We start from the raw sequence: 16,645 nt of genomic DNA, 5'->3' as shown, positions 1-16,645 counted from the left end.
GAGTTCAACCCGGAGAAGTGTGAGGTGGTACACTTTGGAAGGACAAACTCCAAGGCAGAGTACAAAGTAAATGGCAGGATACTTGGTAGTGTGGAGGAGCAGAGGGATCTGGGGGTACATGTCCACAGATCCCTGAAAGTTGCCTCACAGGTAGATAGGGTAGTTAAGAAAGCTTATGGGGTGCTAGCTTTCATAAGTCGAGGGATAGAGTTTAAGAGTCGCAATGTAATGATGCAGCCCTATAAAACTCTAGTTAGGCCACACTTGGAGTACAGTGTCCAGTTCTGGTTGCATTATAGGAAGGATGTGGAAGCATGGGAAAGGGTACAGAGGAGATTTACCAGGATGCTGCCTGGTTTAGAGAGTATGGATTATGATCAGAGATTAAGGGAGCTAGGTCTTTACTCTTTGGAGAGAAGGAGGATGAGAGGAGACATGATAGAGGTGTACAAGATATTAAGAGGAACAGACAGAGTGGACAGCCAGTGCCTCTTCCCCAGGGCACCACTGCTCAGTACAAGAGGACATGGCTTTAAGTTAAGGGGAGGGAAGTTCAAGGGGGATATTAGAGGAAGGTTTTTCACTCAGAAAGTGGTTGGTGCATGGAATGCACTGCCTGAGTCAGTGGTGGAGGCAGATACACTAGTGAAGTTTAAGAGACTACTAGACAGGTATATGGAGGAATTTAAGGTGGGGGGGTTATATGGGAGGCAGGGTTTGAGGGTCGGCACAACATTGTGGGCCGAAGGGCCTGTAATGTGCTGTACTATTCTATGTTTTATGTTCTATGTTAAATTCCAATGCATTTCTCCATAATTATTGATTTCAAAGAGCTGTTTGCACTCTGAAGCACTGAGATATGTGTAATTTGTGTGAATAATGTAAATGTTGTGGGCACAATTGATAAGTTTGCAGAAGACACAAATTCAGGTGGAGTTGTTGATAGTATGGTAGATAATCTTAGGCTGCAGAGAGATATTAATGTCTTATTGAGATGGGCTGAAAAATGGCAGATGAAGATTAATCTGTAAGATAATACATTTTGAAGCACTAATAAGGCTAGGAGATGCACCATGACTGGTGGGGTCTTAGGGAATATTGAGGAACAGAGGGGGCCTTGGATTATAAAACCATAAATCATTGAAGGTAGCAACACATGTAGATAATGTAGTTAGGAAGCTATATGGGAACTGGCCTTCACTATGAGCTTTGAACAGAGAAGTGAGGAAGTTAAACTGCAATTTTATAAATCTTAGTCAGATCTCAGCTGAAGTATTGTGTGCAGTTCTGGCCACCATGCTATAGGAAGGGTGTGATAGTGCTGAAGAGGGTGCAGAGGAGATTCAGCAATTTTGCCTGGGATGGAGTAGTTCAGTTAGGAGAGACTGGAGAAGCAAGGTCCACATAGATTACAGAGGTTGAGGAAGGCTCCCCATAGCTGAGATAAATAAAACTAGAGATCATAGATTTAGGGTAAGAGGGTAAGAATAGGGAATATGAGGGGGACCTTCTTCACCCAGAGAGCGGTAAGTACCTGGAATGAACTTCCTGGGAGAGTGGTTGACGCTGGGTAGCTGACCGTATTTAAGGAGTGCCGAGATGAACAACTGCATTGCAGAGAAGAGAAGGCTTGGGAGAAGTGCTAGGAGAGTGGATTATTACAGAAAGTGTACGGTATTGGCATGGATGAATTGGGCTGAACAGCCTCTTTCAATCATGCAGGATCCCATTACCAGGATAAACCCTGGTACACGTATAAAGCTTGTCCTCTTCTTCAGGTGGTTATCTAGTGTCCTCCTTAAAGCCTCTATGCTATTTGTCTCAGTCATTTAGTTCAGTAGAGGTGTTGGTGCGTTTTCTTGGTCAGGACATCGATGTGGTTGGACAGGACAGGCTATTGGTGATGTTCACTCCAGGAGCTTGAAACTCTCGACCATCTCAATCTCAGCACAGTTGCACATGCACTGCCCTCCTTTCTGAAGTCAATGACTTTTGTTTGCTGACATTGAGGGGAAGTTTGCTGTCGTGACGAGGCTCTCCATCTTCTTCATGCAGTTTGACTCATCATTATTTAAGATGAGGCCCAACAGCAAATCTGCAGACAGAGTTAGAGCAGAATGTGGTGATGTCGCGTCGGTGAGTATACAGGGAGTAGGGAGCGGGTGATGCAGCCCTGTGAGGTGCTGAGAATAATGACTGCGGAAATATCGCCGCCTATTCTTACCGATGCGGTCTGCTCAGCGGAAAATCAAGGATCCAGTTGCAAAAGGAGGCATTGAGGTTTAGGAGCTTGGCGAGGGGCTTGCTTGGAATTAGTATTGAAGGCGGAGCTGTAGTTAATAAGCAATAATCAAATGGAAGTGGCTTTACTGCTCCAAAGATGAGTGCACCACCAGGGAGATGGACCCATCCTGCGGTTTCCTCCAGGTGCTCCAGTTTTCTCCCACATTCCAAAGACACATGAATTGGAAAATGTTTTGGGAAGTTGAGTGCACACTATGTTGGAACCTGAAGCTTGCCCCCAGCACAAAAGCAAACTGTGTATTAAAGCAAATGACACATTTCCCTGTGTGTTTCAATGTTTCAATGTACATGCAAAAAGAATGCTAATCTTTATATTTATTTATTTTCCTGAATTTTCATCCTATTTATGTTGCCTTTCCAGACATTTATACCAGTTCAAGTACCGAGTATTAGCAGCTCACTTTGTTAGATTAGGTGCTATGCCAATTCTCACTTGACTGTAGTTCTCCTCCTTCTTACACCACGCTTTAAAACTTTTCCATTACTGTATTCACTCATATTAGGCATACTTTAACTCCGTAGTGGAGACCACTGCTGGCCGCATGTCCTTAGGACATGTACTTAATGGATACAAAGAACTCACATTTACATTACTGATGCACTATCAATTACTCCAAAAGGCTGGAAGTAGAGTAAATACTGAAAGGCTTTTATTAGCAGTAAAATGGATCCACGTCCATGCTGTATGTCTGCCCTGGAGGAGCAGTGACACAATCACCTTTATACAGGGGTCTGTGGGAGGAGCCACAGGAGCAGTCAGCAGGAGGGTGTGTCCAGACAGATAACCCAGTTACAACCTATATACGTGGTTTACCACGCTCTGCCTCTGCCTGGAGCCTCTGACTCTGCCTCTGCCTCTGCCTGGAGCCTCACCCTGTTTGGAACTGTCTGCCTGTGTCCATGCCTTCGCTAGGTAGGTCTGGCCATTTGCCGCTACCTAGCTTTGGAAACTGTTTTGTCGTGTTCAGCGTTCAGAGTAATGAGTCCCGGCCCTACGTCCTGTACCCAAGGAAGGGTCCCCGCTCGATGTTCCATGTTCCTGTTTCTCCCTCGGCCAAGGCTCTGAGTTCTCATCATGTCCATGTGCCTCGCCCAGCACAGGAGTACCTCGCCCAGCCCGGTGCTGGGATTCCCTCGTCCTGTGTTGGGGTTCCCTTGTCCAGGAGTCTCACGTCCAGTCCTGTTGTCTCTCCCTCGACCAAGGCTCTGGGTTCTCACCATGTCCATGTGCCGCGCCCAGCACAGGAGTATCTTGCCCAGCCCGGTGCTGGGATTCCCTCGTCCTGTGCTGAGGTTCCCCTTGTCCCCTCCAGGAGTCTGACGTCCAGCCCTGTGCCTCTCCTCGTCCTGTAGCCATGTCTTGTCCTTGCTGGTTTCTGGAGTCCGAGCCAGAGTCAAGACCCAGGTTGCGGGTCCTTGTCCAGTCTCTGGCTCGGATTCTAAGCCCAGTTCCCAGTTCCATGTCCTGGTTCCCTATCCTAGTCAGGTCCTAGCCCAGGCTCGGAGTCCTTGTCTCATCCGGGGCTGGTGTCATGTCCAGCATCTTTTCTTCCTCTCTTCCCCGGCTTCCTTCTCACGCCTAGTCCTGTTCCTGGTAGTTCAGTGTCTGTGTCTTGCTTTTGGGTCCACTCCCAATGCCCCCCCATTATGACAGACATAACTGCAGAATTGGGCCATTCAGCCAATCAAATCTGTTCCACTATCTTATTATGGCTGATTTATTAACCCTTTCAACCCCATTTCCCTGCTCTCTCTATAAACTTTCACGCCGTCTATTTAAGAACTTATCAACATCTGTTTAAGTATACCCAATAACTTGGCACCAAAGCTATTTCTGCCAATTAACTCCACAGATTCATCACCCTGTATCTGAAGAAACTCTTCCTCATCTGTTCTCAAGGGACTTCCTTCTTTTCTGGTTCTAGGCTCCCCTGCTAAAAGGAAACATCCTCACCTCATCCATTCTACCTATACCTTTCAATATTCAACAGGTTTCAGTGAGATTCCATCTCATTCTTCTGAACTCCAGTCATAAAAAGCCATAGAAATGCTCCTCATATGTTAATCCTTTTCGACTAAGGATCATTCTCATGAACTTCCTCTGGACCATCTCCAATTGACAGCATAGTGGTAGCACAACACTTTACAGTACCAGCAGCCAAAGGCAGGAGCAGATAAACGTGCAGAAACGTCTGCCTTCACTGCCAAAAGCCAGCGCTTTCAGGCTTGACGCGACTAAGGAGGTCTCTGCCATGGGTGGTCCAAAGCCCAGCTGTGAAAGGAGGAGGGTTGGTCTGGGGCTAGCAACCCTGTCCCATAAAAACACAGAGCTACAGAAACACCAGCAGAAGCTCCAAAGACCTCATTCCTGGGAGGGGAAGGACTTTCGACTGATAGGCATAGGAAGTCATGTGGTGAAAGCAGAAGTCAGAGGGCCAAGCAACCTTTGGCCCAGGACAGAGGACCCTGGTGAGCTTCTGTCGGTGAACTATGCCCCATTAGAGGTGATGGGCTTAGGAAGAAAAAGAAGAGACTAGGGACCTTTTTCCACTCATTATTACACATTCCACCTTGTTTCTTTCGTAAACATCTTTATGTCTCATTGATGAAAAATATTTCATCTGAGCTGAACACTCTATTCCCGGAACACTACCAAAATTGCCCTCAGAGAAAAGGATCTTGACACACAATGTTGACTATCAGTTTCCCTCCAACCAACCTCCAGTAAGATGGCGATGTGTTTGGATGCAGTAGCCCCTCGGGGGGCCTACCAAAGGTGTTATTTTTCTTTGTTAAATGTCCATATTACAATAGCAAGACAATTCTAGACTCCAGGAAATCCTGGGTACTGCAGATCGGCTCCATCAGTGAGCAGCTCGCTGGTGGAGGTGCTGGACTGGATGCCGAAGGCGTTGCTGCCTGCTGCAGAAAGGCATCGAAGGCATTGGAGTTGACGTGCGAAGGTGGCGTACGGAGTAGCTGTGGGTAATTTTCTTGGATGTTTCTCTAGCGATCGCAAGGCCCTGTCAAACATTGGTATTGTAAGATGTCACAGTCCTGTTTCCCTTATTTGGTGGTGCAACAGATAGTGGGGGCACTGCATGGCCTCGGTTGTAGCGAGTACTAGGCCTAAGCTGTGGACCTAACTACTGCTGCAGTCCAGGAGAGGAGACACCAGTGGTGGTGTAGCGTGGTATCCTTGCTCTGTTAGGGACTGCCTCAACCACCAGGTCCAAATGTGGCAGATATAGGAGACTGCAGATTCTGGAATATGGAAGAAATGGAAAAATGCCCATGGCAAGAAATGGAAAAATGCTCAACAGGTCAAGCAGCATCTGTGAGAAGTGTTAGGAATCATCCACATTTCAATCGCTTTAGCAGTTCAATTTTTTCTTGCGATGGCAGGAATTTGGGAAAGAACCACTTGAGGTTTCTGTATGGGAAAAAGTCATTTTAGTGTCGATGATTCAGTCGACTAATTTTGTGTCAGTCTTCATGGTGGGTTTATGTCTAAAATGCCAAAGAGAGATGTTAAAGATGCAATGGGAGTGATCCAAATACTGTCACTATAGACGAAGTGATGAGGAATCTCGTGGGCCCACAAGTAGACAAGTGCCCTGGTCGTGATGGGATGCATCTCAGAGTACTGAAAGAAATGGCAGAAGTTACTTTAGATTCATTTGTGACAAATTATCAAAATTCTCTGGACTCTGGGCAGGCCACAGAGGATTGTCTGACATTCAATCAAATCAGAATCAGGTTTTACAAGGGGTGATTGATAAGTTTGTGGCCTAAGGTAGAAGGAGTCAATTTTAGAAAACCAAGCACATTTATTTTTCAACATAGTCCCCTCCTACATTTATGCACTTAGTCCAGTGGTTGTGGAGCATATAGATCCCTTCTTTGTAGAAGTCGGCTTCTTGGACCTCCAGAAGTGGTCCACAGCAGGGGGGATTGGTACGTTTGTGGCCTACAGTGGAAGGAGATGAGTTATTATTCTGCATAATCATAAAGAGTTGAACTGCACGTGCATGTAACAAGAGCTGTATAACTCATCTCCTTCTACCTTAGGTCACTCAGTGCAATTAGAGCTGAATGACAAAGGGTGTGTGTGTGTGTGTGTGTGTGTGTGTGTGTGTGTGTGTGTGTGTGTGTGTGTGTGTGTGTGTGTGTGTGTGTGTGTGTGTGTGTGTGTGTGTGTGTGTGTGTGTGTGTGTGTGTGTGTGTGTGTGTGTGTGTGTGTGGAACAGGAAACCTGTCAGGAGAGTTTTTCAAAGCCATTGCACTGGGACAGTTATCAAAGTCCAGGTCCAGTGATATGAGTAGTCATCAGAGCTGGGGAACCCTTGGTTGCATTCGATGATCATAACTTCTTTTGTGCCATGTCATGCTCTTCACTCTCCATGGAGCATTATAGAATGAAACAACTTCCTGGCCATGGAATTTCACTGTAGATGTGATCCACCCAGTCCACCAAAGCTGACTTCACATGCTAGGACAGGCATGCCCCTATCTCACCTGGGTATGAGTCTGCTGCCTATCCTTGCCTGTTTTAGCCTGCATGTGGAAGCGGTAAACTGGGGTGTGGATGCTGTTGCATGCAATCAGCTACTTGGAAACACAGGTGAGAGCTGAGTGTCTAGTGGAGACCAAAGGAGAGTCAAGTGTCTCAATGGAAACCAGAAGCCCCTTTCACATTGTTGGTAGCTAGACTAGTAGCCAAAGACGCTCCAGTCGGTGTCATGCATCAAAGGTAGAGAAGCAACACACATAAAATGCTGAAGGAACTCAACAGGCCAGGCAGCATCTGTGGAAAAGAGACCATCTTGAACTGAAATGTCGGCTGTTTACTCTTTTCCATAGATGCTGTCAGGCCTGGTGAGTTCCTTCAGCATTTTGTGTGTGTTGCTTGGATTTCCAGCATCTGCAGTTTCTCTTGTGTTAAAGATAAAGAAATGTTTTGCGACTTCTGACCATTGCAGGTTGGTGTCGGATTGAAAGTGAGGGTATTTGTTGAATGCCTACGAGATGGCTTTTTAGAGCAACTTGTGCTTGAGCCTACTTGGGAAAGACTGTCTTAGACTGGGTGTTGTGTAATAACCCAGAGCTTGTTAGGGAGCTTAATGTAAAGGAACCCTTAGGAGACAGTGATCATGATATGATTGAATTTTACTGAAATCTGAGGGAGAGAAGGATACGTGATATGTATCAGTATCATAACGGAATAAAGGGAATTACAGGGGCATGACAGAGGAGCTTATCCAGGTGGATTGCAGGGGGATTCTGGCAGGAATGAGGGCAGAACAGAGGTGGCTCTGGTTTCTGGGAAGAGTTTACAAGGCGCAGGATAGATATGTCCCACAGAAGATGACGTTCTCAAATGGCAACCATGACTGACAATGGAAGTTAAGGACTGCATAAAAGCAAAGGAAAAGGCATATAAGGTAGCAAAAGTGAGTGGGAAGTTGGCTGATTGGGAAAAATTTGAAATCCAACAAAAAGCAACTACAAAAGCTACAAGAAGGGAAAAGATGAAATATGAAGGCAAACTAGCCAATAATATAAAGCGAGAGACTATAAGTTTTTTTTTCAATTATATAAAGAATAAAAGGGAGGTGAGAGTTGATATTGGACCACTAGAAAATGATGCTGGGGAGGTAGTAATTGGGGGGGGGGGGCAAAGAAATGCCAGAAAAACTTAATAAGTACTTTGCATCAGTCTTCACTGGATGACACTAGTAATATGCCAGAGGTCTGTGAGTGTCAGGAAGCAGGAGTGAGTGCCATTGCTATTACAGAGGAAAAGGTGCAAGCCAAACTCAAAGGTCTTAGGGTGGACAAGTCACCTGGGCCAGATGGACTACATCCCAGAGTCCTGAGAGAGGTTGCTGAAGAGACACCGGATGCATTGCTCATGATCTTTCAAGAATCACTCGATTCTGGCATGGTCCCAGAGGACTGGAAAATTGAAAATATCACTCCACTCTTTAAGAAGGGAGGAAGACAAAAGAGAGGAAATTATAGGCCAGTTAGCCTAAGTGTTTGGGGAAAGTGTTGGAGTCCATTATTAAGGACAAGGTCTTGAGGTACTTGAAGGCTAATACTAAAGTAAGTCAAAGTCAGCACGGTTTCTGTAAAGGGAAATCTTGCCCGACAAATCTGTTAGAGTTCTTCAAGGTAGTAACAAGCAGGGTGGACAAAGGAGAGGCAGTGGATGTCATTTACTTGGATTTTCAGAAGGCATTTGATAAGGTGCCCCACACGAGGCTACTTAACAAGATAAAATCCTATGGCATTACAGGAAAGATACTGACATGGATAGCGGAATGGCCGACAGGCAGGGGGCAGCAAGTGGGAATAAAAGGGGCCTTTTCTGGTTGGCTGCCAGTGACTTGTGATGTTCGTCAGGGGTCAGCATTGGGACCGCTGCTTTTCACATTGTTTGTTAATGATTTAAGTTGTGGAATTGATGGCTTTCTGGCAAAGTTTGCGGATAATATGAAGATAGGTGGAGGGGTAGGTAGTGCTGAGGAAGCAATGTGATTGCAGCGGGATTTAGACAAATTGGAAGAATGAACAAAAAAATGGTAGGTGGAAGACATTGTTGGGAAATGTATAATAATGCATTTTGGTAAAAGGAAAAATAATGTGGACTATTATCTAAATGGGGAGAAGGTTCAAACATTAGAGGTGCAGAGGGACTTAGGAGTCCTCATGGAAGACTCCCAGAAGGTTAATTTACAGGTTGAGTCTGTGGTAAAAAAGGCAAATGCAATATTGGCACTTATTTCAATGGGAATAGAGTATAAAAGCAAGGGGATAATGCTGAAGCTTTATAAGACACCAATCAGGCTGCACCTGGAGTGTTGTCAACAGTTTTGGGCCCCATATCTCAGTAAGAATGTGTTGTCATTGGAGAGAGTCCAGAGAAGGTTCACAGGAATGATTCTGGGAATAAAGGGGTTAACATATGAGGAGCATTTGGCAGTTTTGGGCCTGTACTCACTGGAGTTTAGAAGAATCAGAATCAGAATCAGGTTTATTATCACCGGCAAGTGTCATGAAATCTATTAACTTAGCAGCAGCAGTTCAATGCAATACAATAATATAGAAAATAAATAAATAAATGTATATTGAGTATATGTATATTGAATAGATTAAAATTGTGCAAAAAAAGAAATTATATATATTTTAAAAAATTAGGTAGTGTTCACGGGTTTGATGTCCATTTAGGAATCGGATGGCAGAGGGGAAGAAGCTGTTCCTGAATCACTGAGTGTGTGCCTTCAGGCTCCTGTATCTCCTACCTGATGGTAACAGTGAGAAAAGGGCATGCCCTGGGTGCTGGGGGTCCTTAATAATAGACACTGCCTTTCTGAGACACCGCTCCCTGAAGATGTCCTGGGTACTTTGTAGGCTAGTACCCAAGATGGAGCTGACTAAATTTGTGACCCCCTGCAGCTTCTTTCGGTCCTGTGCAGTAGCTCCCCCCCCCCCCCCCCACCCACCATACCAGCAGTGGTGCTCTCCACGGTACATCTATAGAAATTTTTAAGTATTGTTGTTGACATACCAAATCTCTTTAAACTCCAAATAAAGTATAGCCATTGTCTTGTCTTCTCTATAACAGCATCGATATATTGAGACCAGGTTAGATCCTCAGAGATCTTGACACCCAGGAACTTGAAGCTGCTCACTCTCTCCACTTCTGATCCTTCTATGCGGATTGGTTTGTGTTCCTTCGTCTTACCCTTCTTGAAATCAATGATCATCCCTTTCATCTTACTGACATTCAGTGCAAGGTTGTGGCTGCGACTTCACTCGACTAGTTGGCAAATCTCATTCCTGTACGCCCTCTCGTCACCACCTGAGATTCTACAAACAATAGTTGTATCATCGGCAAATTTATAGATGGTGTTTGAGCTAGGCCTAGCCACACAGTTATGTGCATAGAGAGAGTAGAGCAGTGGGCTAAGCACACACCCCTGAGATGCACCAGCGTTGATCATCAGCGAGGAGGAGATGTTATCACCAATCCGCACAGATTGTGGTCTTCTGGTTAGGAAGTCAAGGACCCAATTGCAGAGGGAGGTATAGAGGCCTAGGTTCTGTATCTTCTCAATCAGGATTGTGGGAATGATGGTGTTAAATGCTGAGCTATAGTTGATGAACAGCATCCTGACATAGGTGTTTGTGTTGTCTAGGTGGTCTAAGGACAAGTGAAGAGCCATTGAGATTGCATCTGCCATTGACCCATTGTGGCGATAGGTAAATTGCAGTGGGTCCAGGTCCTTGCTGAGGTAGAGTTCAGTCTAGTCATGACCAACCTCTCAAAGCATTTCATCACTGTCTCAGTGAAACCTACCGAATGTTGAAAGGGCTGGATAAGGTGGATGTGGAAAGGATGTTTTCTCTGGTGAAAATATCCAGAACTGGAGGGCACAGCCTCAAAACTGAGGCGTGACCTTTTAGAACAGAAGTAAGGGAGAGTTTTTTTTAGCTGAAGAGTGGTGAATCTGTAGAATGCTCTGCATCAGACGGTGGCGGAGGCCAAGTTCAAAGCGGAAGTTGATAGATACCTGATTGGCATCATATCAAGGCATATGGTGAAATGGCAGGTGCATGAGGTTGAATGGGATGCAGGATCAGACATGACAGAGTGGACTTGATGGGCTGAATGGCCTAATTCTGCTCCTATGTCATATAGTTTTACAGAGATGCTCACTTCTCATTGCTGCCATCAGGAAGGAGGTATAGACGTCTCAAGGTACACACACAGTGATTCAGGAACATCTTCTTCCCCTCTGCCATCCGATTTCTGAACGGACATTGAACTCGTGAACACTGCCTCACTACTTATTGTTTTTTTCACTATTTGTTTAATTTAACTATTTAATAAACATATATGTGCATATAGTTACTGTAATTCACAGTTTTGTTTTCTATATTATCATGTATTGCATTGCACTATTGCTGCTAGGTTAACAAATTTCAAGGTACATGCCCAGTGATGTGAAACCTGATTCTGATTCTGTACTTAGATTTTCAGAAAGGTTTTGACAAGGTGCCCCAGATGAGGCTGCTCTACAAGCTAGGGGCCCATGGTATGATCGGAAAGGTAGTAGCAGTTGCTAATTGGTAGGAGACAAAGAGTGGGAATAAAAGGAGCCTTTTCTGGTTGGCTGCCGGTGACTAGTTGTGTCCCACAGGGTCCGTGTTGGAACTGCTTCTTTTTATGTGATATGTCAATGACTTGGATGATGGAATTGACGGCTTTGTTGCCTAGTTTGTGGACAACATGAAGATAAGTGGAGGGGCAGGTAGCTTTGAGGGAGTAGAGAGACTGTAGAAGGACTTTGATTAAGAGAATGGCAGATGACACAGTGTCGGGAAGTGTATGGTCGTGCACATCGGTAGAAGAAATAAAAGGGTAGACTCTTTTCTAAGTGGAGAAAAAAAATCAAAAATCTGAGGCACAGGGTTCCCTGAAAGATTAATTTTCAGGTTGAGCCAGTGGTGAGGAAGGCAAATTTAATGTTAGTATTTATTTCAAGAGGACTAGAATATAAAAACAAGGATGTGATGCTGAGGATTTATAAAGCACTGGTGAGGCCTCTCTTAGAGTGTTGTGAGTAGTTTTTGGCCCCTTACCTGAGAAAGGACATTCTGAAAGTGAAGGTTTAAAGGAGATTTATAGAATGGTTCCAGAATTGAATGGCTTATCATTTGAAGAGAGTCTGATGGCTCTGGGCTTTTATTCACTAGAGTTCAGAAGAATGAGGGTTGACCTAATTCAAATCTATCGAATGTTGAAAGGACTTAATAGAGCGGATGTGGAGAGGATCTTTCCTTTGGTGGGAGAATTAAAAACATGACCTGCAAATCGAGGGGTATCCTTTTAGAACAGAGATGAAGAGGAATTTAGTTAGCTAGAGAGCGGTGAATCTATGTAATGCAGTTTAAAAGAAAGAGGTTATTTCTTTAAGATTGTTAAACACAATAAGAACATTTTACAATGAATAAAATGCAGTCTTCACATGTTGCTTTCAATTCATTTATTAGCAGAAGGATAATAGGGATGCAACACACACAAAATGCTGGTGGAACACAGCAGGCTGGCAGCATCTATAGGGAGAAACACTGTCGACTTTTCGGGCCGAGACCCTTCATCAGGGATGTGTAGCATTACAGAGGATATCTCAGTCAAAAGCTAACATATATATATATAGAGAGAGAGAGAGAGAGAGAGAAAAGCAAAAGGATGTTATTTACATTGTGTAAACAGTGACTCTCATTTATGACAAACTACCAAAAAATTCACTGTACAACATACGAGGAAATCTGCAGATGCTGGAAATTCAAACAACAACACACACAAAATGCTGGTAGAACACAGCAGGCCAGGCAGCATCTATAGGGAGAAGCGCTGTCGACGTTTCGGGCCGAGACCGTCAGGACGAAGGGTCTCAGCCCGAAACGTCGACAGCGCTTCTCCCTATAGATGCTGCCTGGCCTGCTGTGTTCCACCAGCATTTTGTGTGTGTGTCACTGTACAACATGTTGGTTTGGAGTTTTAAACAGATTGGCTTAAACATGAGATCAGTTGTTGAAAAGGCTGCGTATAGTTTTTCAGTTCAGGAGGTAACTAAGACAGTCTTCAGCAGTTCTGCTTAAAGCAAGAATATAAGGCATTAGTCCATGTAGTTCTTTTATTAACTGAAGCTATTTACTGTCAGAAATGTTCCAGCCTCTTTTAACAGGAAGCGTGTAACAGAAAAATTGTTCCCCTCAAACCCTCATCACAAACCGTCTGTAGCTGTTTTCATCCAGGACAACTCAAACAGATGTGGTGAAACTATTACAAGTACGGGACACATTGAAACCTCCCCAGCATTTCTCTTTTGGGGTATTATTTGGGATGGCAGACTTTAATTAGTGGAATGTGTAACTATAAAATGCTTGGTCCTGGCTATTAGCAACTTTTCAATAATTGGTTGAAGGTGATTGTAGAGTTAAGGAAGGGGATTCTAGGGTACGCACTTAGTAAGGTGTCAGTCCTGGGAAAGGTTCCTGGGTGTCAACAGTTCAGATCTATCCAGAGTCCAACAGACTGATGCAATGATGAAAAGGGCACGACAGCAGCTATATTTCATTATAAGTTTGAGGAGATCTGCTGTGTCAGTAAAGACTCGAGCACATTTTTACAGAAGTATTGTGGAGAACATTCTAACTCACTGCATCACTGTCTGGTATGGAAGGGCCACTGCACAGGATTGGAAAAAGCTACAGGAAGTTGCAAACACAGCCTGCTCCACCGTGGGCACTTCAGCCTCCCAGCATCGAGGCCATCTTCAAAAGACTATGCCTCAAAAAGGCAGCATCCATCATTAAGGAGCCCCATCACCCAGGACATGCCCTTTTCTCATTGTTATCATCAAGGAGAAGGTACATGAGTCTGAAGACACACACTCAACATTTTAGGAACAGCTTCTTCCCCTCCACATCATGTTTCCTCATGGACAATGAGCTCATGAACATTTAATCCAAAGTATTTTTGTTCTCATTTGCACTATATATTTAATTTTATATGTATAAATATATCTTATGGTAATTTATAGCATATTTCACAAGTTGCACTGTCCTGCTGCTGAAAAACAAGAAATTTCACGACATATGTGGGTGATGATAAACCTGATTCAGATTCAATAACTAGGGAAACTCTAGTTTGAAAGTATTGCCACAACTATATTTCTATCAAATTCCAATGGGACCGTGCCAAAGTGAAGTATTTGAGTTGTTTTCAAAAGTCATGCACTCCAGCTCGATGCCAAGATGTGCACTGGTCCATTTCACAGGGACTGAAAGGCTCTACATTCGTAGGAAAGAGCTGCTGTAAGGGGGAATGACAGGTCATGCAGCAGATATTCTATCCCTAACTGTGACTCACAGTGCTATTGAAAGGAGCTCACTGCTTAGAGAGTGAATTCTTTAGTTTGACCTTATAGCTGTCTAGCATGGCAGAGGAGTGAACTTGGTTTCCAGAGACTGTCAGGCAGATGATAAACCCATTTACCAAATACAGGAATTCTCTTCTTTTAAATCCATTCTGGTGTGTGGGTATTGCAGGCAAGTTCACTGTTTAGTTCCTGTTCCTTATTGCCCTCTAGTGTTTTCTTCTGGAACTGCTAATTTCAGAGATGATTCAGTTTACAGTAGTTCAAACCTAATTTAAATGCAAAGATCTTATTCTGAACGGCAAGGCACTGAGCTTCAATGAATACAGATGCATAATTTCTTGAAACTGGCATTGCGGATAGATAGGGTCATGATGATTACTTTTGGTACATTGGCCTTCATAAATCAAAGAATTGAGTATAGGAGTTGGGAAGTAATGCTGAAGTTTTATAAGACATTAGTGAGTCCTAAGTTGGAGTATAGTGTGGAAATTAGTCACCTACCTACAGGAAAAATTATCAAGCAGATTGAAAGAGTACAGAGGAGATTTATAAGGATGTTGTTGGTACCTGAGGATCTGATTTTTAAGGGAAAGCTTGAATAGATTAGAACTTTATTCCCTAGAATGTAGAAGATTGATGGGAGATTTGATAGAGGGATACAAAATTATGAAGGGTGTAGGGAGAGTAAATGCGAGCAGGCTTATTCCACAGGAGTTGAGAGAGATCAGAAAGTGAGGTCATGGGTGAAGGGTGAAAGGTGAAATGATTAAGGGGAACATGACATGAAACCTCTTCACCCAGAAGGTAATGAGAGTGTGGATTGAACTGCCACATCATTGTTATCATCAAGGAGAAGGTACAGGAGTCTGAAGACACACACTCAACATTTTAGGAACAGCTTCTTCCCCTCCACATCATGTTTCCTCATGGACAATGAGCTCATGAACATTTAATCCAAAGTATTTTTGTTCTCATTTGCACTATATATTTAATTTTATATGTATAAATATATCTTATGGTAATTTATAGCATATTTCACAAGTTGCACTGTCCTGCTGCTGAAAAACAAGAAATTTCACGACATATGTGGGTGATGATAAACCTGATTCAGATTCAATAACTAGGGAAACTCTAGTTTGAAAGTATTGCCACAACTATATTTCCGCCTAACATTATGAAGAAACTTGGTTTCCACCATAGTCTATGGCAGAGCAGTCCACAGATTTACTTCTCGTTATCTAAAGAAAATTCCTCCTTTGAGGCTATGCCCTCTAGTTCTGGATACATCCAGTCTTGGAAACATCCTCAGCACATCCACCCTATCTAGTCCTTTCAACATTTGGAAGGCTTAAATGAGATCCCCTGCATTCTTCTAAATTTCGATGAGTACAGGCCCAAAGCTGCCAAATACCCCTTTCATTCCCAGAATTATCCTCTGGATTCCCTCCATTGACAACACATCCTTTCTGCGATATGGGGCCCAAAACCATTGACAATACTCCAAGCATGGCCTGACTAGAGTCTTACAAAGGCTCAGCATTATCTGCTTCCTTTTATATTCTATTCCCCGTAAAATGAATGCCAACATTGCGTTTGCCTTTTTTACCACAGACTCAACCTGTAAATTAACCTTCTGGGAGTCTTGCACGAGAACTCCTAAGTCCCTCTGCACTTCTGATGTTTGAACTTTCTCCCCAGTTAGATAATAGTCTGCACTGTTGTTCCTTTTACCAAAATGTATTATCATATACTTCCCAATACTGTGTTCCATCTGCCACTTTTTTGCTAATTCTTCCAATTTGTTGAAGTTCTGTTGTAATCACATTGCTTCCTCAGCACTACCTATCCCTACACATAAAAACCAAAGAGAGGGTATATAATAGAGCAAACATTTCTGGGAATTTAGAGCACTGGGAGGCATTTAAAAACCAACAGAAGGGGCAACTATGCAGTCATTAAGAAGGTTAAGATAGAATATGAAGGTAAGCCAATCAATAACATTAAAGAAGATACTAAAAGGTTTCTTCAGATACATAGAGTGAAAAAGAAGATGAGTGAGGGTATTGAACAATGCTGAAGAGACAGTAACAGGGGGCAATGAAATGGCTGATGATAATTACTTGGCATCAGTCTTCAATGTAGTATGGCAGAATTTCCAGGTGTGAGGGGTTATGAAGTGTGTGAATTTACTATAACTAGGGAGCAGGTTCTAGGGAAGTTGAAAGATCCAAAGGTAGATAAGTCACCTGAACTAGATGGTGTACACCCCAGGGTTCTGAAAGGGGTGAATGAAGAGATTATGGAGGCATTAGTAATGATCTTTCAAGAATCACTAGATTCCGACATGTTTTCAGAAGAGTGAAAATTGCGAATGTGATTCCACA

General features: G+C 43.6%; 1 protein-coding gene across 1 annotated transcript in view; it reads right to left on the bottom strand.

The window, feature by feature from the left end:
• Positions 1-12,377: 12,377 nt before the first annotated feature.
• Positions 12,378-16,645, bottom strand: part of LOC140729975 (uncharacterized) — a 33,119-nt gene continuing 28,851 nt past the window's right edge. Inside the window, exon 7 of the mRNA XM_073050148.1 lies at positions 12,378-12,514. Within this exon, the coding sequence (XP_072906249.1) occupies positions 12,508-12,514 (7 nt within the window). The 3' untranslated portion in view covers positions 12,378-12,507. The remainder of the gene's footprint in view (positions 12,515-16,645) is intronic.

This window comes from Hemitrygon akajei, chromosome 7 (assembly GCF_048418815.1).
Source record: "Hemitrygon akajei chromosome 7, sHemAka1.3, whole genome shotgun sequence".
NCBI lineage: Eukaryota > Metazoa > Chordata > Chondrichthyes > Myliobatiformes > Dasyatidae > Hemitrygon > Hemitrygon akajei.
The sequence above is the reverse complement of the archived record's forward strand: the minus strand, read 5'-3'. Positions and strand labels throughout refer to the sequence as shown.